At 48.3% G+C, this 26,438-nt stretch overlaps 1 protein-coding gene and 1 long non-coding RNA gene across 6 annotated transcripts in view; one reads left to right on the plus strand and one right to left on the minus strand.

Moving 5' to 3' along the window:
• Positions 1–23,705, minus strand: part of runx3 (RUNX family transcription factor 3) — a 43,276-nt gene extending 19,571 nt beyond the window's left edge. The window contains exons 1-5 of one of the 2 annotated variants that reach the window (XM_029138477.3): positions 23,444–23,705; positions 23,011–23,121; positions 7,088–7,329; positions 6,211–6,367; positions 4,840–4,944 (exon numbers count right to left, since the gene is read on the minus strand). In XM_029138477.3, coding sequence (XP_028994310.1) covers positions 4,840–4,944; positions 6,211–6,367; positions 7,088–7,329; positions 23,011–23,068 — 562 coding nt within the window. In that variant the 5' untranslated portion in view covers positions 23,069–23,121; positions 23,444–23,705. Of the gene's footprint in view, positions 1–4,839; positions 4,945–6,210; positions 6,368–7,087; positions 7,330–7,820; positions 8,318–23,010; positions 23,122–23,443 lie in introns of those variants that run through there. The other variant, XM_055505494.1, reaches the window with a different exon arrangement.
• The window catches only part of LOC114848184 (uncharacterized), a 67,860-nt gene that overhangs the window by 30,526 nt on the left and 10,896 nt on the right, over positions 1–26,438 (plus strand). Inside the window, exon 4 of one of the 4 annotated variants that reach the window (XR_005897208.2) lies at positions 20,191–20,538. The exons of the other annotated variants lie outside the window; for them this stretch is intronic. This is a non-coding gene — a long non-coding RNA (uncharacterized LOC114848184). Of the gene's footprint in view, positions 1–20,190; positions 20,539–26,438 lie in introns of those variants that run through there. 4 annotated transcript variants of the gene reach the window in all.

Genomic DNA, 26,438 nt, shown 5'->3' on the forward strand with positions numbered 1-26,438 from the left:
AGGATCCTTTTAACATGCGCTGTTTATATCTCGGTTTCACTTTGCCGTTCGTATCATCTAGTCTAGTGCAAACGCCTCGGCAGCACTACCAACAGCTGTGTGAATGTGCGCCTTTGTGCGAAGCCCTCAAACCTTCTAGATGTGGTTAAGGTGGCAACAGTGGTCGGAGCGCCTCCATCTCGGCCCTTTATTTACCCTCCCACGGCTAAATTGATTATGTTACAGGCGCTTTCATGTCGGGCTTTAACGACTCAGACACCTTGAGGGTCTGTGCGTCTTCCTATATAACGCGTTTAAAGACGTGACTGAATAATTAACACGCGCGTGTCTCCGCTGTGTAAAATCACCCGCATGACTGCCGTTTCTCATCCTCGCTCATCGGCAGCTCCAGGCCTCAGAATGTCACGAATGTTCAGGCCCAACACACAAGTTCCTCTTTGAAATCATTCCAAACCTATTCAGCATGTACTGCTGCATTCCATTGGATTTATCAGTTGGCCAATATTTGCTCTACTCCTAATAGCTGAGGCCGGGGATGACGCGCCCGGGTTGACCCTGGGGAAAGGAGGGACGCCACAGTGAGCGCCTCCGGTCGCCTCATTCGCCACAGACTGTCATTTCTGTGAACAGGACACAAAATCTCCCCCTTATCTCTTCTCATCTGTCTCTGAGTGGTATTAAAGCAGAATGTTATCTTTGGCAAGTTATAAATTAGGTGGTCATGAGTTAGATTGTTGAGGCCAGCCACTTATAGTGTGTGTGTGATTATTTGCGTAGACCACTATGTCTCCAGGTTACAGATCTGAGTCACAGTGAGCAGCCAGGAAAGCACCCAGCATCAGACGTGCCACTGCGCCCCCCCCCCCCCCTCCCCTGGCACTGATACACCTGTAGGCCTTTCTTTCAAAGAAAAGCCATCTCCATTTTCAGACATCAAAGTTGTCTTTGAGCGAGCACTTCGCACCGAGGGCTGAGCCTTTCATGTGATTTGTGGAGCGCGGGGCGTGTCTTCAAGAGGATGGACACACCTGGCAGGTGCATGAGCTGAACACACGCTCACGCAAATACATGCACAGCCGCGCATACGCGCCGTCTCATTGTTTACCTTGCAGAGGGACTGCAATATCGCAGGAAAAATAACACAGCAAATGTCATTGTTTGTCTATTTGCATACTTTGTACAGTCTGTGTGCCAAATGCAAATAGAATCAACCCGCCAACTCCAGCGTGCACCCCCACAGCTCCGTCCCGCCATTCTCCCCATGGAGCCGCATGAACACGCCCAGTCGAGTAAACAGCCGCAACGCAACGCAGCAATTGTCATTTTCGGTGGATGTGTGGGCCCGTGGGTGCAGGAGTGTGCGAGCTGCATGTGGATGGATGCAGCCGTGGCCTGCGCTGTGCTAGAAAACAGTTAGTTTGTATTTCACGGCTCTCACTTTTCAGCTTTTTCAGCATTCAAATGAATTTCTCCACTACAATGAGTTTGCTGGAATGAATTTCTACCCTCGTTCATGTCTGATGACCAGTCATATTTAGTCATATCACTCGCACACAAGCTCAGATTTAACTTTTAAAACACTGATTTTCACGCACAGATCACAGCTTTGAATATATCTCTGGGTAAGGTTACATACATTTCCTAGGTTCAATTTAAAAATCGTTCATGCAAAACATTGATTTGCTTATTTAGCTTTTTCTAAATCAACAAATCTTGCCTGGAAATATTCATATTTGTTTGTGCAAATCCTGCTTCACGCTTTCACACAGACTTGACTTGATATTTTCTTTTATTTATGCTGCTCACTCACTTAAAGTACCGATACACACCCAGCTGATTACTGATTATTAAAACAAATTCCAGAACACATTTCAGCATCTAGACATATTTTAGTAATGTTGATTGCTCTGAGCTGTGATCTACAGCACGTTCGTCTTTTGCTTTCGAGAGAGTGAGCCATTTTACACGAGGCAACTAAAATATAGCAGTACAGATCACCCCTCTCAGCAGCTGTTGTCATATGTAAATGAAGGATATCGAAATATAGTATGGGATTATTTTTGTGTGAATAACCTCGCAGAGTGCACTAAATGTACCATCAGTGTTCCAGAGGCATCCGCTCGCTGTAACCAACAGGGAGGGTCTGACATTTAAGTCATCTGCTTTTCTTTTTGGCTTTTATATCTCAGCATGCTCTGTCTTGTTGTTGTATGTGAGCTGTTGCTCAGACAGCAGCGGCGAGAGACTTTTTAGCAACAGTTGTGTTTCCAGTTTTGCCTCGGCAGAAGTTCGATAATAAAAGACGGTATGGTTCGAGGGCCGAAAGGGGACGGAGGGGAGGGGGGGGTTATGGTGACGAATGGCGGATGTGTGATGAGGAAATCGGCAGCGAGGGAGGCAAGAATGCACAACGTTTAGCCTAGTTTCTAAGCAGCCGACTGCAGTGTGTGTGTGTGTGTGTGTGTGTGTGTGCGCGTGTGCGTCACAGCATGTGAAAATGCATCTGTGTGCCTCTTTCACGGATCACGTGTTTTCAGCAGGCATGGTGTTGTTACAGCGCCGCCGCCGCTTCGGTCCCGTCCGTCAGGTTCTCCAGACTGGATCAGTAAACATTATTAACAGCCTCCTCCCCCTCCAGCGCCAGCTCCTGCCGCTGCTCGCTTGGCAGCCATGCAAATGCAGGTCCTGCGTAAACAGCCAGCACGGCCCCCGCGCGGCCCGGCCGCCGCCGCCGACAGGTGAACGCGGCGCGGCCGAGTCTGGCTTCAGCCGGACGCGGCGAGGCTGGAGACGCGCGGGCGACTTGAAAACGGGGTTCAAAGCAGCGTTTGAACCCATAACTGCCTCTCAGGATGTGATTTATAAGGAAAATTCACTGTTAGTTTTATGGGTTGGCAGTGGTGCCTCTCTACTTTGGCTCTAAACATTGCACAGCGGATATAATGCGGTGCCTTGCGGTTAGACAAGAATGCGATTATTTTTATGGTCCTGATAATGTCTGAGCTGCAGCGTGTGTTCCTGTGCGTCCACTGCGCTGATACACGGCTGATATTGTCCTCGCTGAATGCGCTTCTTGTTGAAAACCTCTCAATTGGGGGGATATGAATCCATCAAAACTCATCTCGTGCTCAAATCTAATTGAAACCGAGAAGCTGAACAATGTACATGTTGCTCTGTTTCAACGTGTTTGTTCTGTTAACTGTGATCAGCTGTTTGAGTTCACGGGTTAATGCTGAATCTGCGTTCACTCTGGCGTCGCTAGATGCATTATTAATATTTCCAACAAGCTGTACGTCGGAGCTTCGGCTATTTTACCATTTGCATGAAATTATTTGTTTTCCAGTGGGGGTTGAACTACAGGAGGTTCTAGTTAGTGCATATTAAAATCACAGTCAAATGCATTGTTTTCAATTGCCCTTTGCAGACGTTTATTCTCTGTCGCTCTATAGATTCCTACTCAGCAGCGTGGAGCAGAGTTGAACCGAGGCCTGAATTCCTCCTACTCTATATTAAACAGTGTCACTTTATAGCCCTCAGCGCTGGGGTAAAAGTAGCGCCACCATTCTGACGCCTCAGCCGAAGCAGCGGCGTGTCGACAGACAGGCAGGAGACAGCATTAATATACGCGGTTATATCAGGCCGACAGACTTGCAGATGCATACGAGAGTGCATGAATGCACCAGCACACACTTTCAGTTGGGTTTTTTTATAACCAAAGGTTAAAATTGAAACCATGCATACACATTTAAAGTTTAGTATTATCTCACGCCCTCAGCGCCACAGTCGCTGTTGTCTTTTATACCTCTGCAAATAGCAAAGGGGTTGATGTCCCCCCCCGGTGCCCCCCACCTCCCTTCTCTGCCAGCCATATCCGTCCTCACGCCGCATTTGTTTCCACTCTTTCTGCCCCTGCTGGGGTCTATTGTGACCGGGCTAAATCCCCCCCAGCCCCACATACCCCCCCCCCCCACCCACCCACCGGCTACTCTACCCCTTACAGCCGTCCCCAACGCCAAGCGGGCCGACGGAGCCCGCGCATCGTCAACGTCAACGTATACCCCGGCTGGCGCGCTCATAGCCCACATCTGGCCCCAGCCTTCAGCGACTGACTCATCCGAGTATCACAAGTCTGCACCGTCCCTCGCACCGGCAGCATCAAACCATGAGACCGTAGCTGTGGCCGAGCGCTAACAGCTTTAGCGCGCCGGGGCCTCCCTGGCCGGGCCCACGGCTGCCCTGCGTTAAGGCAGCCAGCCACTTAATGTGGTTGACCCTCCCTGACCAGCGCTGGGCGGTGGGGGGTGGTGGGGGGAGGGCTTCCACTCGGCTGAGCCACCTGCGGCTTCTCTTAGTGGTCTCGGGTTATGCCTTAATAAGCTTTACGGTTTCCTCCGACCGGGGCCCGGTCCCCGTCCCCTGCTGCACACACACACACACGCACGCGCGTGCCTGCACCGCTACACTCGCGGGGACCATTTTCGATGTCCTGACCCAACCTCGCCCCGTCTCCATAGCGACCCCAACCCCAAAACCGGGCCTCGGCTCCCTGGGATTCGGACACACTGGACCGTGCGAACCCTCTTTTTGAGCTCCGCAATATGAAGAGTGCACGTCACATTCCTACACGCAAACACACACTCATATCTTATCAGGTGTGCTCACTGTTAGATTTCGCTCCCGCTGTGACTCGTGTTTCTCTTAGCATGTACAGATACTAACACCCACACTTTCACAACCTGGAATGGCGCCTTCTCATTGGGCTGCGCTGCAGCGCTCGCATCACACCTCTCGTCGCTTCAACAAAACAATACCGGCGCGTGTGCGCGTGCGCGTACTCACTGCGTGGTTCCCGAGGCCCGTCCACGGTGACTTTGATGGCGCGGTGGTAGGTGGCCACTTGCGGCGGTCCGGTGAACACGGTGATGGTCAGGGTGAAGCTCTTCCCTGCAGCATGACGACATGAAAGACGCTTATTTTTTCCATCTGCTGAACTCATTTCCCTCGTGTGCGTAACGACGGCCCACAACGCGTCCGACCTCAAATCCTCAGCTTTTGTGCCGCCGCAGCCTTTGAGTTAAAGTAGCTCGGAAACAAAGGGAACCGGGGACCACCTCATCTGACGGACCGGCTGCGGGTATGACTTAGATTATTGCGGGAATGCGTTCCAGATTGCCCGGGAGACTTTACAGCAATGGTTTATTGTTCGACAAGGCGGGATCTTTGCTCCGTCCCGCGTCGAAGTCCGCGCGCGCGAGACGGAGCGGGGGCTGCGACGTGACGCGGCGCTCGTGCCCCGCTTTGTTATAAAGAGCGTGCGTGGGAGGAATAAAAGTTGAGAAAAAGACGAATCATCTGGTTCTGTAGAGAAACGAAAGGTAATTCGCACGAGACTCATTTCCAGCCATTAAAAGCTATTTTAACATCAGATGGAGGCCGGGAAAGGAGCAGAAAGTCGGATTCTGCAGGGCCGGACTGGAGCGTCTCTTATGGCTTTTAAATGTATTTATAGACCTGAATGTTTATCACTGAAAAATAGAAAAGAATTTTAATTATTACTGCAGCAGGTTTATAGCTTAATGATGACTACAAACAGGCCTGCTGATATGTGATTTTGTTTTATTACAGCAATTAAACAGAGAACCCGTGAACTACCAGGTACTATTACACTAGAAGCTTTTTGCTAGTGGGAATTGTTTGACAAATTTCCCCGGGGCATGAATTGCGAGGTGATTTTCTCCCTCCGCTCCCCAGACTAAAACAACCTACATCACTATTTGTCCTCCCTTGGATTAAGAAAATTCTAGTCACGTCGCCGCTGTGCGTCGTGACGCAGGCCAGACATTTTCGGATGATACCGATGGAAGTGAGTTGGCAGCGGGTGGGCACTCGCCGTACCCGAACTTAAGTGATTCCACGTGTGCAGTTTTTATGTCAGACATAAGGAGAAAATAAAACAGAGATAATTTAAAACTAAACTGAAATCAATTGTTTGCTGCGTGATCGCCCACGCGACCCAGATTTCCAACTATTTAAACCGCCTTGACCTTGAAATTCTAAGTCTAATATCTAATAATATTTTATTATGAGGCTGCATATATATTACAAGCAGAGGCTGCTTCCGCGTGTGTGTGCGTGCTTACAAGATGTGTGTATGTGTGGAGAGAGAGAGAGCGAGCGAGAGAGAGAGAGAGAGAGATGGTGTCAGCTCACCTCGTCCGCTCCTTCCCACGAAGCGCAGGTCGTTGAAGCGGGCCACTTGGTTCTTCATCACGGCGGAGGCGTTCCTCAGCTCAGCCGAGTAGTTCTCGTCGTTGCCGGCCATCACTGTGACCAGGGTCCCGTCGGGAACGTCGCCCAGAGCCACGACCTGCGAACGGGAGAGAGCCGCCGGTCACTCCGGGACACCAGAGCCGCTGCGCACAGCTGCGCGCCCGAAACCGCATCCGGCTCGAGAGAAATTAAACACCAAAATCTCTTGCAATTTTACCACAGTGCCAACAACAATCCATAAAGCCAAACCGTGTGGCACAAGGATTTCCTTAAGCTGACACGCCAAACGTAGCGGGTTAGCGTCTAAATATTAATATTTAAGCATAACGTGCATTTCATGTATTTATTTTCGTTGTGCATCACTGGATCGGATCAAGGCATGATTTACACAATGGAAGGGAATATTGACACAAGCAAATGTTTACATATAAAGCATCGACCAGCGGAGATATTTATATTAGTCTAAACTTCTCAGACATCTTGTAATTTCAGAGCTCTTCATGCGTATTGTTGCTGTTTTAATATGTTATTATTAAGTGAATTTTAATGTTAATAAACACAGAGCTTGTTATGCATTTTACCGATTATTCATCCTCCAAAAATGGAAAATTCCCAAAGCAAAATGCACAACTTACAGATCCCTTTTAGTTAGAAACAAATGCAATGAAATTTCCTAACTTCCTTATAATTTATGGGAATAGTCCTACATCTTTTTCATAAGTCTTTTCTCGTGCATTTCCTATGGATCCAAAACCACAATGCGCGTCACTAAAACCCCAGAATATAATAAACGATCATTAGAAACCATGTGTCTTGCCTTGAAAGCCACAGGCAGCGTCTTGTTGCACCTCCAGTGGGATGGGAGGACGGAGCAGAGGAAGTTGGGGCTGTCGGTCCGGACCAGCTCGCCTGCGTGGTCCGCCAGAACGTCCACCACGTTCCTGGTGTCCGGTCTCGACCTGAGGGGCCCCGGGGCGGCCATTGCCCCGTTACCGTCTCCGATCTTACTGCAAGGGAAGGACGTGGAGGGCGGCGTGAACCGTCTGGTGGTGGGCGGCTCTACGGGAATATGCATCACAACAACTTGGGTCAGTGCCACCTGACTGTGTTGTAGAAGAACAGGACTCTGTGGGTGAAAGCAGTTCTTTTTTCCTTTACGCCAGACACCGCTGAGCGCAAAGGATGGAGGCGCGCGGGGGGGGGGGGCTCAGCGTGTGAGTCGCCACCAAAGAGAAACGCCAAACTGATGCCTGTTACAGCGTCTGCACAATGAGTCTCAGCCCGAGACGCATCGAAGTCGTCGCGCCGTTAAAAGTCCGAGGACGCGCTCAGGCGACAGCTCTGCGGTCTCTGGCGGCGCTCGACTCGCTCCGTATCAATCAGCCCCACTAACTAGTCGAGCCTTCACTCAGAAATGAATCAGGAATCAGTGACTCGTCGATCGGTAATCTGCACGAAGTAATCAGGTAATCCAGCCGTGCTGCAGAAGGTTTCACAATCCCGCTGGTTGGTTTTCTAGATTAAATGTTTAGATTTAATCAGACACTTGCCAGACGCCTCTTCTGATTTTTCTTTTACCAGGCTCCGCTCGTAAATAGGGACGCAAAGCTAAAAAAAAGTCTCAACTCCAATTGTCTCAAGTCAAACTGAAGTTGGAAGTATCAGTGTCCTTTTTGCGCGTAAAAGTTTTCGCAACTTTATCCTCGTCGCGATCTTCCCGCATGAACGGCGGAGTCGCGGAGCGGAAAGATACGCGTTGTCGTCCCGTCGCTCCGGTCGGATTTGCTTCCAAGTTATCCTCTAGCGCAGCGTAGCAGGGCGCGAGAGGGAGCCGCGAGGCTGAACGCAGTGCAGCGAGTGCCGCGATATTATTTTACCCGAGTCATTTTAGCGTTTAGTGGTCGGGAGTGCGCAGATGATTTCCACCAATGACGCCGCTGGGTTGGGCTTTCACCGGACCAATCAAAGTCGCCGCTCAGCCCCGCTCCGCTGTCACACGCGCCAGCTGAATTATTGATACATATCTGCGCTTTTCTTTCTACTTGTGCGCTTTTTTGGATCGGTTACAGACGTGCAATAAAATGACAGAAATAAATCAAATCACGACTTATGAAAATGCGTGTTTACAGAGGCGTCATGTGGTTTAATGGAGCTAAACAATAAATGACCTGGATCATTTTCTTACGTTATATGTTATAATGAGTAAATGTTTTAAGTGAGTAAATTATCATTTATTGTATTTCAGCATTATAAAATAATTCAGCCCTTGTGCTTCACCACTAACAGATGAAACAGTGGAGTAGAGCATTTTATTCCTAATGATCTCAAATGATGTAATAACACAATATATGACTTAAACGATCAGTGGTCCCACTGTTGATCACGGCACCTTCGCTGACCTATATTTATGTGATGCTAATGAACTAGACAAAAAGACACCAGGCTGCTGCGGCCTGTGTTTTTATTTTCATTTATGCATTTTAAAAAGCTTCTACATCTGGCTCGTTTAGACCTTCACCCCACGTACAAGACTCTAAGTGAAATCATTGGTTTACAACAACTTCATATCACTTTATTTGACCAAACGGAATTAAATAAGAAAATTAAAGCAAGCAGCAAAAAATTTATTTTCCTCCGCATCAAACGACCCAACAGGTGTGTGTGCGTGTGCGCGCGCGCATGCGTGCGTGCCCGTGTGTGTGCGCGCGTGCGTGCGCCAGAGGTGGATTTCATTAGAAACCCGACGTGTTTAGGGTTCCATCAAATGACGGCACACCCTGCGAAGCCGTGCGCCGTGCTGCACTTTGACACTAGTTGGCGCTTTTGCCTTTTCAATCGCTGTCAGTTCACGCAGTTGGCGGCAGACATTTCACATGTGCAGAGCATAGGAAACTTTTATCTGCGCTCCGAGATCGTCGGAAATCTGATTTAATTGAATCGACTCTAGTCGAAACAGATGAAAGATTTCGCGTGAGAGGCGTTTGGGAACATAAAGAAAAAATAAGAATATATCTTTAGTAATGCGCCAGTTGAGTTTTTGCTTAAATGAAAGTGCACTTAATAATTCTTTAGTCTAAAATGATTGTAAAAGCACGGGTATTTATTCGTTCAAAAACCACACATTGGTGCCGTGTGACGGGTTGAAATATACATTTGCATTTTTAAACAAAGCATTTGGAGAATTCACCGCTTTAATTTATTTTATTTTACTTTCTCCTGTATTATTAAAACACTGCATTTGAGTTTAATTTGATGGGTGAGCACAGGTGGAGTTTATTCTAGAGAATGTAATATTATTTAGGGAAATGTAGCAATTTTAATGGCACAGAAATTAATAGAGATATATTTTTTGCAATACCTATCATTAAAAAAAAAACAAAAGTAGATCATTTAAATGTTGCGGTGAAATATTTAAAATTATTTATAGAAACAGGAAACAGACGCAACAAATATTAAACATGTCAATTGAGAGAGCCAAAGCATATTTTAAATCACATTAAAACAATCCTCCTTTTCTTAAAATAATAATACGTTATATTTTGTTGTTTGTGGGTTATCACCTTGTCTCCTAGCAAGTGAATAATTTAAGTGCAGTTAATGCGCCCGCGTGGTGGCTTCAGTTAAATACTGTTTCATGTCGTTTGCACCGCGCAGGAAAATAAAGATGCGGAGGAGAGAGGCAAAAATGTAAAAAAAAGAAAAAATAATGAATAAATCTGTAAACGCTCTAATGAGATTGAGCTTTATTTAGCTGTTTATGTGGGATCAAACGTGGCCACAAACCTCAGTGTCATTGGTAGCGTGTCAGTGCAGCAGGCAGAGCCTCCACATTATCACTCAAACAATATGTAGTTAAACCCTGAATCACCTTTAAGTCTCTCGTTTAAAAAAGGCTGTTCTTCCTTTATTTTTGATTCCTTTGAGTAAGTTTGTTTTTGGGTGTCACACATTTGGGCTAAATATTAAGCCACTGGCTCGTTTGACACCCTGACACTCCTTGTTTGTGGTTGCTTGTTAATTTCATGATCTAGGCCAGCGGTTCAGGCAGGTGTGGGCGATGTTGTTCTCGCTAGTTTACACACAAATCATACCCACACGTACGGCACCGAGAGGATTATTCACATTCTGATCAGCATTTCAGGGAAATCTACGGTCACAGCTGTTCTACCGGCGAATCACACGGCAGCAGCATCGTCTGCGATCGGATCGCCTGTCACGCTGCCTCTATTTAGAGTGGAGCTCGACTGGGACAGTGACAGTGCCCGTGATATTTCAGTCGTCCTCCTGCCCTAGTTCATTATTAATACGTGACCGCATGCTCCGGCTGCACCCTGTTCAGCCTTAATGTGCGCTCCGGGCGCCTGTCACATTTAGACCTCCACATTTCAGCATGCAGTTTCTACGGTTTCAGCCGCACAGGCATTGAGGATAGAGCCCGCGGTGCCCCTGAACGATTTTTAATGATCCGGGCGGGTTGAGTCTGAAATCAAGACAGAACTTCTGGAGGATATGTGAAACCTCAGGCCCACCTCAAATAGGCCTCAGCGTATGTGATTCCTACCATTTAATGATAAAAGGAAAATTGATCCTTCACATATAGGAACCAAGAAACACTCCTCAAGTTTACTGATGGGGGCTTTGTGACTGACCTGTATTTCCTTCATTCCTCACCTGAACCATTGTGTAGCGTCATAGGAGGATGAACTATGGCACCAGACAAGGATCTGTCCCCCCTGAGTCTTTGGAGAGAATAAATGTTAAAGATGAAGCTGCACTAATTCAGGGGAGCGCATGACAGCAGAGATCCCTCCTTCTCTCCATGGGTAAAAGCCAAAAAAAAAACCCCACTTAACTTCAGGTTTCATTTGCAATGAGTCAGATTGTAACGACTAATATGAGTGTGATCCCCATAAGCAGAGAAACCAATGGAAGCCTTTGGGGTCTGTAAACGTATACCTGCTTCTAAATGCCACCCACGCGGCTTTCGGTGCCACTTAAGTCACTTTGATGCTGCGAACAGCCTTTTACAGTACGTGGTCCCTTCAGAGCCGTTCACCTTTCTAGTGGATCTGATCTATTAGCCCGTGTGAACTGCTGGGCTATTTTCAGACCCGCGCACACAAGCCCTTGGATGCGTAGCCATTCATTTGGGAAAGGGGGCTATGGGGGCAATTAGAAATAGTTTGAGGTTCGGCGATGACATAAGACAAAGATTTCTATCTTTGGTGGAGCTGTGGCGGTCACACATTTCTGTACATTCACAAATTACAGGGCGAGCTCTGGCCCTCAACCCACCGAATGCATTCCTTCCGAAAAGTGTCTGCTCGGATTTCAAGCCGGGGGTTTCTGCTCAGTGGAAATATGAGTGTTCTGAATGGACGACTTTTATGAAATGGAGTTTTATTCCTCTCGGATTAAATTAGCTCTACTTTGGAGCTCGGGGTATTTTTTTGTATGAATGATGAATTCTGCGGCGGCCCCGGAACGCAGGGCTTGTTTACCCCCCCCCCCCCCCCCCCCCCTCCCTTTTTTTTTTTCTGAAACGAAGCTCGCTCTGAAATGGACTTTTTCTGCTTGATATGACAAGAGTGTCTGTGATTAGACTTCCAGGCATGATGTAAGCCACCAAAGCCATTTGTGCCAGTCCCCCTCAAAGACAAATCATATTCTAGCGTCTGAGTGTTTATACACAAGTATATGGAGAAACTTTTAAACAACAGTGAGTGGGTACAGAGTGTTTGGGTTTTGGGCTCTTGCTTCTCTGATGGCTGATTCTCTCTCAAATTCTGATTACATTATGTGTCAGCACATCACAATTGGTGGTCATTCCTGTCCATTTTGATGTTCAGACAAGAAAATAGAAAACACGTTGAACAGTTTTGATCACACAAATTCACGTTATTTTTTCCTCCACTGAGAAGTTGTCTGTGTTAGTTTTAATGATCTCTGGAATTTATTTATGGGCTCAAACTCAGTTTTAGCCCGTAATCACCCGGAAAGACTGTTCTATTTTCTAGTTTCTTCTATGGTTTTATAGTAGCTTAGCTTGATCTATCCAGTAACTCATGAGAGTGTCAGGCCCCAATTTCAGATCCTTGAAGGCGTTTAGAGTATATATTATCCTAAAAAATGATGAAGAGGATGGTGACAATTCCAAACCCAGCAGCTAATTACTGTGTAAGTGTGAGGAGCCAAGATGCAGCAATCACCCGAGGAGACAATGAGCACAGTCATCTCATACATCTTTAATAGTCTGCTTACATTTTATAAAAGGTGCAGAATGGAGCCGAGGGCTTATTAAAGCCCTCCGAATCAATTGTGAAGCATAATGGCTGTTGGGGGACGGCCGTGTTTTTATTTCCGTCCGCTTAATGTAAATGGGGCTGCGTTCATTCTCAGACATAGCGAGCACGTGTTTGGCTGTTGGACACTTGCCTCCAGCACATACTGGAGCTCGATGGGCCCAGTTTAATGTCTCCCACTTCTCTAGAAGTCAGGTAAATACTCTGATGGAGTACAGTAATGAGGTACTTTGCAATATCATTCTGTTTTATGATTGAACAGCTTTGAGCTCCTCGTGGACTTTTTACTTCACTGCCTTCTCTGACGGCAGCTAATCCATTATTATTAGCTTCTGAAACACAGTATAGTATTTAATATTTAACTCAGTTCCCAAAATCGGATTTTAATGGTTTAGAGTTGGGCTGGTTTACCCTGTTATTGTCATTGTCTTTATCCAATAGGATTTTACCTAGTAGTACTTTAGTGTAAACAATCATCTTCCACCACTGGTTGTTAATCAGAATAGACTGGATGCACCGTTACTTGACTTTTTTCTTGATCGCAGTGAAACGCGTGGATGGTTTGGCGGCGGCGGCGGCCGGGGCTTCGGCGCGTTCAGGCCCCCTCCCTGTCCTTTCGGTGACAGTTCAGTGGCGCACACCACACCCGATATGTGGCAGGCAGAGGGGGAACTCGCTTTAAACCCCGATGTCACGGCCGCTCCACCCTCACATCATCCGTCGGGTACACTCACCCAACTATGACAGTCAGCAGCTTGTGATGTGGTTTGCAGGCCTGTTTATTCTTTGCAAACCCACTAAAAGTAGCGCTGGATGGTAAGCTCACCATAAGGACCCAGTGCTATAATAGGAGCGCTTTGGGTTGAGTTTTGATCTGGTGGGTTTGGAAATAGGGCCCTGCCTTGCTGCGGGGCACCACTTTTGGGCTATATTGTTTAGTGTGACCTGAAGGAAACTTTGATATTCATGGTGATTTGTAACCTGAAACAAAATGTAAAGTCCAAAACTGATTTGACTCGAAGCGTTTAGCGTTGTGTACTCCATGAGCACAGCGCCGGGCGCTTTTTGTAATGCAGACGATGACGGACGAAGGCCTACTAAATGTGCCCTGCTCTACTTTTCCTCCTTTTCCTCTGGATTTTTCAGGGTCTTTATTTACCCCTCAAAGTCAGTAGAACTTGAAAATCCAAATGAGTCCCATAAATACGTCAACTCCCCCATTTTTTTTCAGTTGTGGCTTTTTAGTGTGAGCTATAATCATTTCTCATCTTTCTTTGTCTCCGTGTCTGACTGTCTATTTGTGTGTAGCGACACACACTCAAATCCACATAGACACAAAAAAGCACAGTGTTTCCTTTTTTTTTTTGTTGGCGAGAGCTTCTGATGCAAGGACGGCAATCTGTAATCTGTAGTAATTGCATGTTGCAGAAAAACATTTTTCCGCTGTGGTAATCGCTGCAATATGTGCAGTTGCGTTTCCAAAGTGACAGCACCCCCACCCCCTACAGACACACACACACACACACACACATGGTCTTGACTTACTCTGACTTTACCAAACATGTTCAGCCCGTGGCCTGTTCCTTAGGATGGCTGAGGGACAAAGACGCACAGCGAGCGTAGCCTGGTGATAGACTAGCGGCTGCTAACCGCGCTCGCACACTCACACACCTGCAGCGCTGTCATCCTGCATTCACCTTCTGCAAAAGATTTACAGTTCCTGCAAGTGACAGTTTAACTGCCACGCGGCCCCCAGTGCCGGAGCCCAGCTGCCACACGCAGATCTGGAGACGTGTCTTTGGCAGTAGCCACATCAACTCCTGCTCCCGGCTCCTCTTAACAGCTATCACATGCTGCTGGCAGGTGACGATATCACCCCGAGTGGATCTCATACTTCCCCCGTAGTGCTGCTTGTAAATATGCCTCGCTTCTCAGGGCCCGGGGCCCACGTGACGTGTGGTGTGGAAGCGCAGCGACTGGTCTGTGTCTGAACCAAACCGTCGTCTACCGCTTCACCGCCCTGACACCAGGACCCGCGCCGCCGCAACGGGCCGCGGCACAGGTTTGTGAGGTCATCACCGCCGCGTGGCTGAGGGCGAACTACGGCGGGCGCGTTTTTTCTCCCTTCCTTGCCGCATCAATCTCCCTCTCGTCCTCCTCCTGCCTCTCTCGCTCGCCCGCTCTCTCCCCGTCATGGTGACGATGTCACTACCCGCTGCGTCATCACCCCCGTATGTGTCAAACTGGTGAACATGTGGCCGCACACACTTACAATAGGAATCAGTGATGCTCAGACATTTATAGATTCACAGCGCAGACACCAAGATTGCAACCAGGCCGTGTGTGCGCGAACCTTTTCCTCTCTGGGCTGCTACTTGGCCCGCTGAAGCCGTCCAACCTCCCCCGTGTCTCTAATGGAGTCTCTGTGTCACATCAAACAGCCTCCACTGGCGCTGGAAGCCGCTCAGTCTGACAGCCCCAACACGTCTGACTGGCAGCGCAGCCATCGCTCGAGAGCCCACACAAATATAGTAGCGCCACCAGAGGGGGGGGGGGGGGGGTCGTCTCATACAACAGCAAAGCTCCCTAGCTCGGCCTTCTCTCAAAATGAAATCGCATGTGAGCTGAATATTAGGAAGTGCGCATGGCTTCCAGCAACCGCCAGGCCATTACAGCGGAGCCTGTAAACCACATTTTCACCAGCAGACAATGCCCCTTTGTGCTTGTTGTGTGGCTGTCCCCTGTTGCCGGAGCCCAAAGAGAAGCCCTTTGCGTTTAAGAAAAAAATTAAAGGGGGAGATTACAGCGGAGACACATGGGACACGAGCGATGGGAACGAAGTGTCACTTCAAGATCTCTGGTTAATTAGTGGCAGTCATGTCAGGATGGGCAAGTAGGACAGTCTGCCCTCGTTTAGCCCCATGGTGAGGGGGGACCTTTGATGTGGTCGCACATGGAATGCTGTTGTTCATTCCTCTCTACAACAAAAGCCACATGTTTTTATTTTTTGAGACTAGGTCCCTGTTACTTTGAGCTGTGAAGGAAGACGGTGAGATACCAAATGATGATGATGAAGCAGTGAAACCCCAGTGGGTCAGATGTGTTGTACTTCACTGCCCTCCTAATCTATATTCAAAGTGTGTGTGTGTGTGTAACACAACTACACACACGCGCGCGCGTCAAAGAGTACAGAGTTTGTCCCGTTCTGCTCGCTTCTCCGCTGTTAAACGACTCTTTCCACAGGGGTCATTCCAGGTTCTGTCACATCCGTTCAAGCGCAGTCAGACTTCAAAGGGCCTCCAGATATTGAATTTGCATTTCTTTCCCTCTTCGGAGAGGCCCGGCCTTCCGAGCCGCGTCTGAATCCAACCAGCGTCGAGCAGGAAACCCGGCGCTGGGTTCCTGACGAGCGTCCGCGGCACTTTCCTCCGCAGACGTGAGACAACTCTTGGAAAGTGCTCGGCTGTTCCTCAGGGCTTTTCATGGTAAGGGAACAAGGGTGTGGTGACTGTGAGCCTGTGAGCCAGGCAGGTCCGGAGAGCACTTAAACACAACAGTGTCTTTCCTCATAAATCATATCTTTACACAGAAGGCAATTATCGCCAATCAATCCAATTGATTTCTAAGTAAATTAACAGAAAGAAAGATCCTCTGCTAATGTTATGGAGCCTTTTGTGCTGCAGTCGCTGCATTGCATGTTACTTTATGTCTGTGATGTCTTTGGGCTCGACTCCCAGTTTCAGATTAAGTAAACCTAATTGGAGGCTAAAACTTATTTTCAATGGTGTCCCTTCATTCAAAGCACTACTTTAGCCGAGGAGCTGGCTTAATTTGAGTCTGGGAAACCACCCGTATGTCCAAAGTGACTGAATGTTTCCTCTCATCATTTCTATGGCTAATCAGTAGCGGCGTTGTCCATGTGCAGTTAGCGTCGCGGCCGCATGGCGCTAGCATCGGAGGGCAGGACTTTCCCCTCTTTGACTCAGAGCCCGAGGCGTCCATTGAGGCTTTGCTGTAAGTGCACACTAATCCCGTGATTGCTGTGTTTAGTCGCGGCACGTCGCTGCTCCACGTCAAGGCGGCCGCCGCTAACAACGCGCTAATGACACAACGTTGACAAGGAGGGTTTGTAAACCCAATCAGAAGCCCGGAGCCCGGCTGCCTGGTGATTAGGTTAATCAAACTCTGTATTGACTGAATGACTGGCTGGCCGTCTGCCTCTTATGTCATCGCAGTGATTAAAGGGGAAACGTCGCTTTCAAGCCCATTGAGACTTTCTGTCAGGCTGTTAGCTTTAGGTTTAGCACGCACAACGTAGGGCACTCTTGAGGTTTTGCACAGTTTTCTACATATAGAATAACTCCAAAATATGCAAATTGTGTCAAATTTTAGGTCATGCTGTGTAAATTCAGTAAGTTTTGACTGGTTGGAAAATGCTCAGTCCTGTACATACTGAGTCACCACAATACACTGTAGACAGTTAAATATTTTCCTAAGTACAAGACACAAATTGGCGCTTTTATGAATTCAAGAAGGCAGTCACTGATATTTTTCAGTTAAGTCCTCTGCAGTTTAGTCACCGTGTGGGTAAAGCTACTGGACTAAGGCATCAGGAGACCATATGTTAGTCCTGACCAGCTATTACAGTGAGGTCAGACAGCATTTAGAGTGGGAAAACGTCACGCTCAGCATGTCGACATGCGCTGCTCCTCTCTGACTCAGCATGAGGAATAACTGTGTGTGTGTGTGTGTGTGTGTGTGTGTGTGTGTGTGTGTGTGTGTGTGTGTGTGTGCCGGCCGCGTGCCGCGTTAAGTTTCCTGTACATTGGCGCTCGTGACGGCGGTGTCTGCGACCGTGAGAACGGTATTTGCAGCAGACGCAGTGACCTCACAGCAGACAGACTATGGAGAAGAGATGGAGGGGCCACTTCTGCTGCACAGCTGAGGGGGAATCCCTGGCATGGTGTTTCCTACCGAGCCAATACAGAAGTGAGCAGCTGTAGAGAAAGTACGGACACGCCAAAGTTTACTCCAGGTCAAAGATGGCTGCAATCGGAAGTCTCAGAATTTTGTGGATTCTGCGTTGTTTTATGTAATATTACATATCTGGAAAATAAGAATTGAAATACAAAGGTGGGGGTCATATTTGAGGACAAACTATATATTTAGTTATTAATAGATAGGTTAATTGGCATTTTTAATTAAATCCTTGATTAACATTTTGGGAATAAGGCGTTATTTTAGTTCAGTTTAAAGCAGCTTTGCTTTTACTTAATTTTGGTATAAAAAAACAACAACATTCATTTCATTTATCTTTTAATTGGAAAATAAACCCTCATAAGACTTAATACTTGATTATGCATCTTCCATCTTAAGTGGCCCATTATCCAGCACTGTCACTTATCCGCTACCCACCAAGAGAAATATAAATGTTTTATAAATGCTGTCTACACAAAAATCAATTCTTTGTGGTTGAAGACATGTTTGAGGGGAGGGAAGATGCAGCCCAAAAACATGTTTTATTGCAACAACGGACAATTAACTGTATGTAAACAAGTCGAGAAAAAAATTCTGGGAAAATAGAGAATCAGAAAACATTTCGTAGCCTGCAGCTTCTCACATCCTATCATTATCTGCATTTTTCCTCCACCGTAATTAAGTTTTTTCTTTATTGCTTATGGGAAGAGGGTTAGGCTATAAGGATGTTTTGAGCATGATTAAAGTTGCTCATAATGAGGTGAAGATTCAGTCTGAAGGACAGATTTTTCTTTCTGTGAAAAACATCCCTTTTAATCCTTTGATGGTGACAGAGCGAGTTCCTCTGAGTCTCACATCTACGTCTGATCGTCTCTGCTCAGCGTTCACGCGTGATAAAATAGAGATCCTCTGCTCTTCCTGTGTTCCATCACGAGCACCCGCGAAGAAAGAGACCCGCCGAGCGCCGATATCTTTCTGAACATGTGGGATCTCCATAAGCTGCAGTCATTTTATGCGTCCACCCATTAAAGTAATTGGTGGCTGTAATGTTAAAAACAAAAGTGCACAGCAATCGGGGCTTGTGCTTAGTCATAGGCCGTCTTTTGCTTTTTTTTCTCACTGCAACTGAAAGGATGTTGTTAACATCTGTTAAACGATCCAGGGAGGGGTCTAAACAATAAGTCACCTTCATGTGAGTCAAACCCGGGTCACTACTCCCTAATTGTAGCCAGAGTTACTGAAACCTGAACTGAAACTAATATTTTGTCTCAGGTTTACTTTTTCTAATTCGCCCTTTTTCCAGTTTTGCCAAAGCAGCTCTCCTGTGCCACTGTAATTTCTGCACAGATTTTGGCTAATAATACATAAATTATCTTAGGATAATTCTTTTTTTTTTTTCTACGTCCTCAGACGTACCATGTAATAAGCAGTGGGGCCGGCCTGTGGTTTAGGGCGTGGGTTTAAAACAAAATTAAGAAACAGAAAATTGCGAGAAGGGCTTTTCCTTAATGCAGTCGTCCACCGTTCAGGACGAATGAGATCATGAGGAGTCTCATAACAGCGACGTGGCTTTAATCATTTTAACCTAAGGGCTTATATGAAATTTTAGCTTGTGAGTGAAACAAATTAACCATAAAGACGTGAGTCATAGAAATTGAAGAGCCTCATCCAGTATGGATATTACTTTTTACAAATCAAGCAGAAGACTTTTATATTGGGACCATTTCCATCTCATTATCCAAATGTACTGTACAAGCATTTTCAGAGTCTGCATATTTTCTAGCCACCGTGCAGCCTGTTCCTCTTTCAAGTTCTTTTTTACATCAGACGGTCCCAGTGAAAGAAACTGGTCTAGACATTCTAAATTCCTCAGACGTCACTTTGCATGCTTGGCCTCATACAAGCTCTTTGTCTCCGCAGTGCGCAGCGTAATAACATCCTCGTTTCTCTTTGTGTTTCATCTGAGGGGTGAGCTCAGTGTTCAGCATTCATCCCCAGAGTTCACTGCTCCCCCCGGCTGCCACGCACAATCTGATCACAGCGTTTGACACGCACCCCAACTCTGGATGAACCGTACGAAACGGGCCGACGCGGCGGTCCTTCCTTCTCGCTTCCCGACGGATCTGAGTTGATGCAGCTCCAGGTCTCTCCATCCAAACCATCTCCTCTAATAGTGTTTGTTTTTCAGTCTGCTCCACAGAAACATTTACAGTATAAACCCATATTATCAGATTGGCTGAAACCTATGTGGCCCCTGTGGTTCTTGCCGTCTACCATAAAATTGTATTTGCTACTACACTTTAACCTTGACCAACGCAACCCTGGTGCCCCCCCCCCCTACCTGGAAGCCATCTTACTGGTAACCCCTCAAAGCGTTGCTCACCGCCATGTTGACAGATGGTGAAAGGGGGAGAGGTGGACGGAGAGTAAATAAGTACCTCCAAAAATGTTCACAGCCTTAATCAGGTCCAGAGCGTTCCTTCCATCCAATATGCCTTCAGAGTTTTATAAATAGATATTATGCTCGGCTAAATTGGACACAGGATTTCTGCTGCTCTGTGGCTGCCATGCGTTTTTTATTATTTGCTTTTGCTTATTGATTCACTTATTGAATTCTGAGACTCTTTATATCTGGTAACAGGTTTCAGCCCGCTCAGCGACTCCCCTTGTTTTGGCGTCGCTCTGGGGCCTCACACTCGGCAGGACTTTGAATGAGCTCCAATCAAACCGTCTTCATTTAAAAGAGGAGGAAAAAAAATATTTGCCATGTGTCTTTGTTATTAATAAATTCACCAGAGGCCATCCATGTGTTCTGTGAAATTTACAGTCTGTTTCTTTCTGTTCTAAGCTACTGTAAAGCACTGTTTCTATGTCAGTGCTTCTGAGCTTAGAAATCAGATCCTTTCATTCTGTGAGTGATTCATTTTAACACCACATGCATTTAAAGGTTATTTTTCTCACACTACGCACGCACCCCCCTCCCCATCCCATCCCGTGCTCGTAGAACCAGACCAGACCCCGTTTCAAAATCCTCCAAAATAACCCTGCTACGACTGTGGCGGTGGTGCGTTTCCCACCACACAAGGCCTCCACTTCCATTCATACGGTGCAATAAGCCAAACGTATAAAAGCCATTCCCACCCTAATAAACTCGGGCCTTTTTTTGTGCCACAGAAGGAGCTGAAACCTGCATGGAGCAGCCTGCAGGGAACAGGGTGGCGCTTCCAAGTAGAACCGTGACAGAAAGGATGTGACCCAAGCGTAGGTCAGGTCCTCCAGCTGTGGCAAACAGCTGTTTAGGACTCTGTGAAGCGTCTGCGTTGACGCCTGACGGGCCCAACGTCTGCTGCCCTTTTTGCAGCGCGTGTGTACAGGAGTCTGAGCAGCGCTGGCTTCTTATTAAATAGCAGCGCTACTGTGCGAGGCTTAGCAGGTGTAGCCTCGTTGTGGTTATTATCAGTGATGTGCAGCAGCACTGAGTCTGGATCAGATTAACGCCTCGCCGGCGCAGGGCTTCTTTCTCTTTCTGTCTTTCGGTCTCAGCAGCTAACTGTCGGGCCGCTATCCTGCAGCGCTTCTCTTTGTGACTCAGTCGTGCACGTATAGTGTACGTTTTTTACGTGGATGTGTGTGTGTGTGTGTGTGTGTGTGTGTGTGTGTGTGTGTGTGTGCGAATGCGCGTTTTTGTGACTCTCTGTGTGTGTGTGTCTCCCTGAACTTTAGCAGAGGACTGAGGTTTCTGAGGTGAGGCGTCCTCTCGCTTCTCACGCTAAGCGCATCTGATGTTGCACATCACATGCTCACATGTTTTTTTTCTGCCCTCACTGTGCGATAGGCTGGAATATATAAGAAATACCAATATGACATGTACAGATAGTGTACTGCTGATAATAACATGTCTGATTGTAGTACCGATGTCTGCTTTCCTTATCTTGAATGAAATTACAGGGTAACGTGACAAAAAAGATTCTTTTTCAGTCTAGATTTGTGTTGCTGATCACAGTTTTTGACTAGAACCTAAATCTGAAGATGTGAATGCAGCATTTTTATAATCTTCTGCTTCGTATTGACATCAGAGCTTGGGAACAGGGACACTTGCAGACATAAGCGTTCCTCTTAATTTCAGTTTGATTGGTATCTAAAGAAGAGAAGCTGGGCCAAGCAAGCTGTTGAACTAACCACTGGGGTGTTTGTGCTTACGTGAGGCAGTCCTGGTTTCAAACGCTTTCATTTTAATGACTCTTGCTCTTTGTTCTCTTCCACTGACAGAACTGTAAAAGGATATTCTCATGCATGTTCTCTAATGATTTCCAATGCATGATTAGAGGTTTGCGTTATTTTACGTCTTGCTACTCTGAAATCAAAATCAGGCATCCGAAATCACATTAGGTTAAATTGTCCCAGAGCATGGCATGAATGCGGTAACGCTGTGATGTATGAGTAGTGAGGAGATGAAGGGATGCAGGAGGAGAGGGTGAGGGGGGGGGGCGCTGTCAGGAGGAAACTATAAATGTCTGGGTGTCTGTAGAAGAAGTGAGAACACTGGAACATCATCCCCTGTCACTGTGACTCCACCGAGGGCCGTTCTCATGTGAGACCCAGATGGGTTCTGTGTGTGTTCGACTGTCTGCGTCTGACTGTGCGAAAGGCTCCAGAGAGTTTAAGATATACTCTGCAAACAATTAGGAGTTGGTAGTGCTTCTTCTGCGGCTGTCTCTAATTAACGCTGCAACGAGGCCTTAATTGGAAAGGAGATTTGGCTTTTTCTTCCCGTTGCCTTTCAGTGGCCGTCTCCGCGGTCGCGTGACGATGAGTGGGAACAACCGAGTCCCCCGGCCGCCATCAGATTAACAACTGCAGCTCAGGCTGCCTCGTGCTGGAGTTTATCATCACTTACAGGAATAAAATCAACAAGTATTCAGCAAAGCGTTTAATCTTCCTCGACTTGGCGCGCGCCGAAGAGCTTCGCCGTTTGCAGGGAGAGGGGATTTGATTGGAATTGCCATGGCAACAAATGGCTTGTTCATTAAGTGTAGCATTTAGCATTGCCAAGTATAGTGCACTCACCTCACCACACAGACCAAAAGTACCTCCTGGAAGTAAAGCAGAGTGGGAGAGCCTAATATGTTTTTTCCCCTTTGTTCCTTCGTTGCATTGCCATGTTCCCGTAAAGGGCCCAGTCACATGGAGCCTCTGAGCTCGTATTCGCAAAGAGAGGGCGAGTTTCGCTTGATAATGAACGTCTGTGGTGAGAATGCTATTATGGCGGCGGTCCATCAAGCCCACGGAAAACACAGGAGCGCACTTGCAAAAGGCCTTTAAAGTCGAATGACACGCCACAGGACGCCCCCCGGCTCTAAACATTCAAACCGTAATGTCAGCACTCGTCAAATGTCAGAGAACAATCAACGCAGTCACCATGGCAACGCTACGGCGGTTAAACACGGGTCCCAGCACTCACCTCTGAGGAGGCTGCTGCTGTAGTTGGAGAAGGAGTCAAAGATGCTGTTGGAGGCCATGACAGGGAGGCCGGGACGGAGTGGAGCCCTCGCTGCCGCCGACGCGCACCGACCTGGAAGGGGGGAAACGTAGACGTGACACCCGCACACACAAACACACACGCACACACACGCACACGCAGCAGGAGGGAGGAGAACGAGGAGGAAGGAGAGCACGGGAGGACAGGACTCCTGGAGCTCGCGGCACGTTCGCAGCTAAGAATCTGGGGTTTGTGACCACCGCAGGAATCCCAAGCCACAAGCCTGCAGAGAGAGCAGCCGGAGGCGTCGGAGAGAGCGGAGCGGCACGGGAGAAGCCCGGCGAGGGTCCGAATGGACTCCAAACAGAGCCAAGGGGAGAGAGAGAGTGTCCCCCAGGTGCTGAGGAGGACTCACCGGGGCTGGAGAGGAGAGCGGGCCCACCAATCAGAGCAGGCGGGCGAGGGGGTGCGGGCTGGTGGCGCTGTGGCACGCGGCGGGCCGAGGGTCCGGGGTGAGCCAGCGGGCCCGGTCGCAGGGTCGGTCTCTCCCACGCTGGCGGGGCGACTGGAGCGTCGGCGCTGGTAGGAGGCTAGAAGCCACAGTCGCGCTGCATCCTGCTCGCCATCCTCCGCGCGGAGACGCACACTCGCGCTCGCCTCTGTGAGTGGTGGAGCCCGCGTCACATGTCGCGTGAGGTCACCGGGCCTCCCCCCCTCCTCCCCCCTCCCTCCCTCCCTCCCTCCCAGCGCCTGTTCTCTGGTTCCTCCGCGCTGCGTCTTCCACTTTCCACGCTCCTCCGTGTCTGACTCGCCGCCTCCTCTCTCGCCCTCCCGCCGGCTGCTGCAGACGCCCCCGTGACCCGCGAGCCGCGACCCGCTGCTGTGGTTCACGGAGAGCCCTCAGACGTCTCGAACCAGCGGCGAGCGCGGGGGAGAGAAAAAAGAGAACGAGCGATCGCCGCGGCTGCTGCCGCTGCTCAGAGACAGGAAAGAGTGTTGTCTCTTGCTGCTCAGCGACGCTGGGCTCCTCCAGACTGTGTGTATGTCCTGTGCTACTTTTATATTTGTCTGACTCACAGCACATCTGTGTTTGTAAGAACCAGTGGTTTTGGGCCTGCAAAACCTCCACCCTCACTTACCACTTGATAGTATCATAATCCCAGTCTCATTAGGAGCGAAGCTGACGGTTGCTGGGCTCTGCTTGCGTCCGTCTGGACGTTAGTCCTTCTGAGGCTCATTCTGCTCATTTCTGGCCTGTTTCTAGTCTTTATTTTATGAGTTTGACTCATTGATGTCAATATTCAGCTCACCTCAGATACACTTGGCTGTTTTTTTACCCGAGCTTCCTTTTGCAGTATGAAAAAAAAGAGCCGTCTCTGAGGCCTTGTGTCGTCTCTCTACCTGTCTGAGCGCTAAGCAATTTAACCTGATTGTGGTTTTCACACTTTTTTCATTTTCTAGGTTGAATTTTAGAGCGGAAAACTTCTCACCAATGTGGCTGCTGCTTGTACAATATCAGAGATGTGATTTGAGACCAATATCGTCTTTTCTCTTTCTGTACGTTTATTATCCTGTTTAATTTGGCATTTGTTTCTGCGGCAATGGAGAAAACAGGAAGTGATTCATAAAGCTTCAGCTTCACACAGAAATGAAATGAGAAGCCGAGGGGTGTGTTTTTGCTGTGGCACTGTGGACCTGCCAGTCGTCTAGCACTTTCACGTGTGTGTGTGTGTGTGTGTGTGTGTGTGTGTGTGTGTGTGTGTGTGTGTGTGTGTGTGTGTGTGTGTGTGTGTGTGACCGAGTGGTATCTCCACTTCCTCTCTCTTCTCCTCCCGTCTCCCGGTGACACACTGTGACCATGTCTGGCAGTGGGACAACAGACCCAAACCACTGTCTGGTCACTCATGTGACCCAACTGCTTTCCCTGGATGTCTGTGTGTGTGTGTGTGTGTGTGTGTGTGTGTGTGTGTGTGTGTGTGTGTGTGTGTGTGTGTGTGTGTGTGTGTGTGTGTGTGCGCGCATGCTGTTTCTCTTTCACACCACTTTGTGTACGGATGTCAGCCCACGTTGTCCTCTGCTAATTGCCGGACAAACCTGCAGTATTGGCCACAGCGTGTGTTTGCATGTGTATATACAGTTCCATGTTCTTACAGTGTGTGTGTGTGTGTGTGTGTGTGTGTGTGTGTGTGTGTGTGTGTGTGTGTGTGTGTGTGTGAGAGCAAAGAGGGCTCACCGCTCTTCCTGGTAGCCCGCACTGCCCTGTAAATGAGCAGTTGCCGTTCAGTCAGGCGGCAGCGCGGGCTAAATGACACGCCGCGTCGGCAAGTGTGGCCGAATGTGGAGGCCACAGCCGCGGCCCCAGGCCTTTTATCGGCGCGTCCGCGCTGCCGCTGCAGGCCTCCGGCTTGACCTCACACACAGCGAGGCTTCCTCTTCTCACACCTCTCCCGCCCGTCGACATGGCCGTGGCCCCGGCTAGCCAGCCCGAGGGCAGATCGCGGCCCCATGTCCTCCTGCCGTGGGACCGAGCGTCCTGGAGGATCCGTCCCCAGTGCGTTCAGGAAACGCGGGGTCTTCGCCTGCTTCGCTCGTGGCCCCTTCAGATTCACTCATGCCCCGTTTTGTTTTGCAGATTTCAATTAGGCGAGCGATGTATTTTTGTGCCGGCTGTTTTCACAAGGACTGGCTGTTTCAGATTATTGCCAATTTCCTTGTTGTCGTCCACTTGTGGAAAGAAAGACAGTGCATCTGGACTTTCAATGAGGAATAGAGAAAACCAAAACAAATATAGGACTGTCCCACATTATTGTGCAAGGACGGGCTCCATTGTAGTGCAGGCCAAGCTTGACATGTGAAGACGGCGGCGGAGCGGAGGCCTTCTCGTCAGTCCTCGGCCCGCTCTGTTTTCTCTTCTTTGTCTAGGTAAACATCTGCTTCATGTTTTGAAATGTATCTCATGGCTTTGCGCTCCCCATGACCGTGAGGGGAAAATAGTCTGAGGATCATTGTGGCCGTCCTTCGCTCAATTCCTTTTTTTCCCCTGCCCAGGCCTTGTTTATCAAGCCCCTGTATTTAAGCTTAATATAACTCCTGTTTTGCTGAGAAAACTGTGGTGGTTTAATCACTGTCAGTGGTCCTACGCCTCTCGGGTGTGGCTCGCGAGGCAAAAAGGACCCAGTGCGGTCGTGCGTCCAGCTGCAAAGGGGCTTATTTTGTGGTCTAAAAATTGCAGGCTTCCCCATATGTTCCCCATAAACGTGGAATGCAGCGTGGGACTTGAGGAGGCATTTATAATGAAGTGGCCGTCATTGCATCAAACACCGTGGTCCTGCCTGCCTCCGGGCTGAGACGTGGTAGCCGGTTTTAGGGCTGCAGACACGGGTCCGGCGTCCCCACTGGTCACTGCACAC

Source organism: Betta splendens, chromosome 22, assembly GCF_900634795.4.
Source record: "Betta splendens chromosome 22, fBetSpl5.4, whole genome shotgun sequence".
NCBI classification, from domain to species: Eukaryota; Metazoa; Chordata; class Actinopteri; order Anabantiformes; family Osphronemidae; genus Betta; species Betta splendens.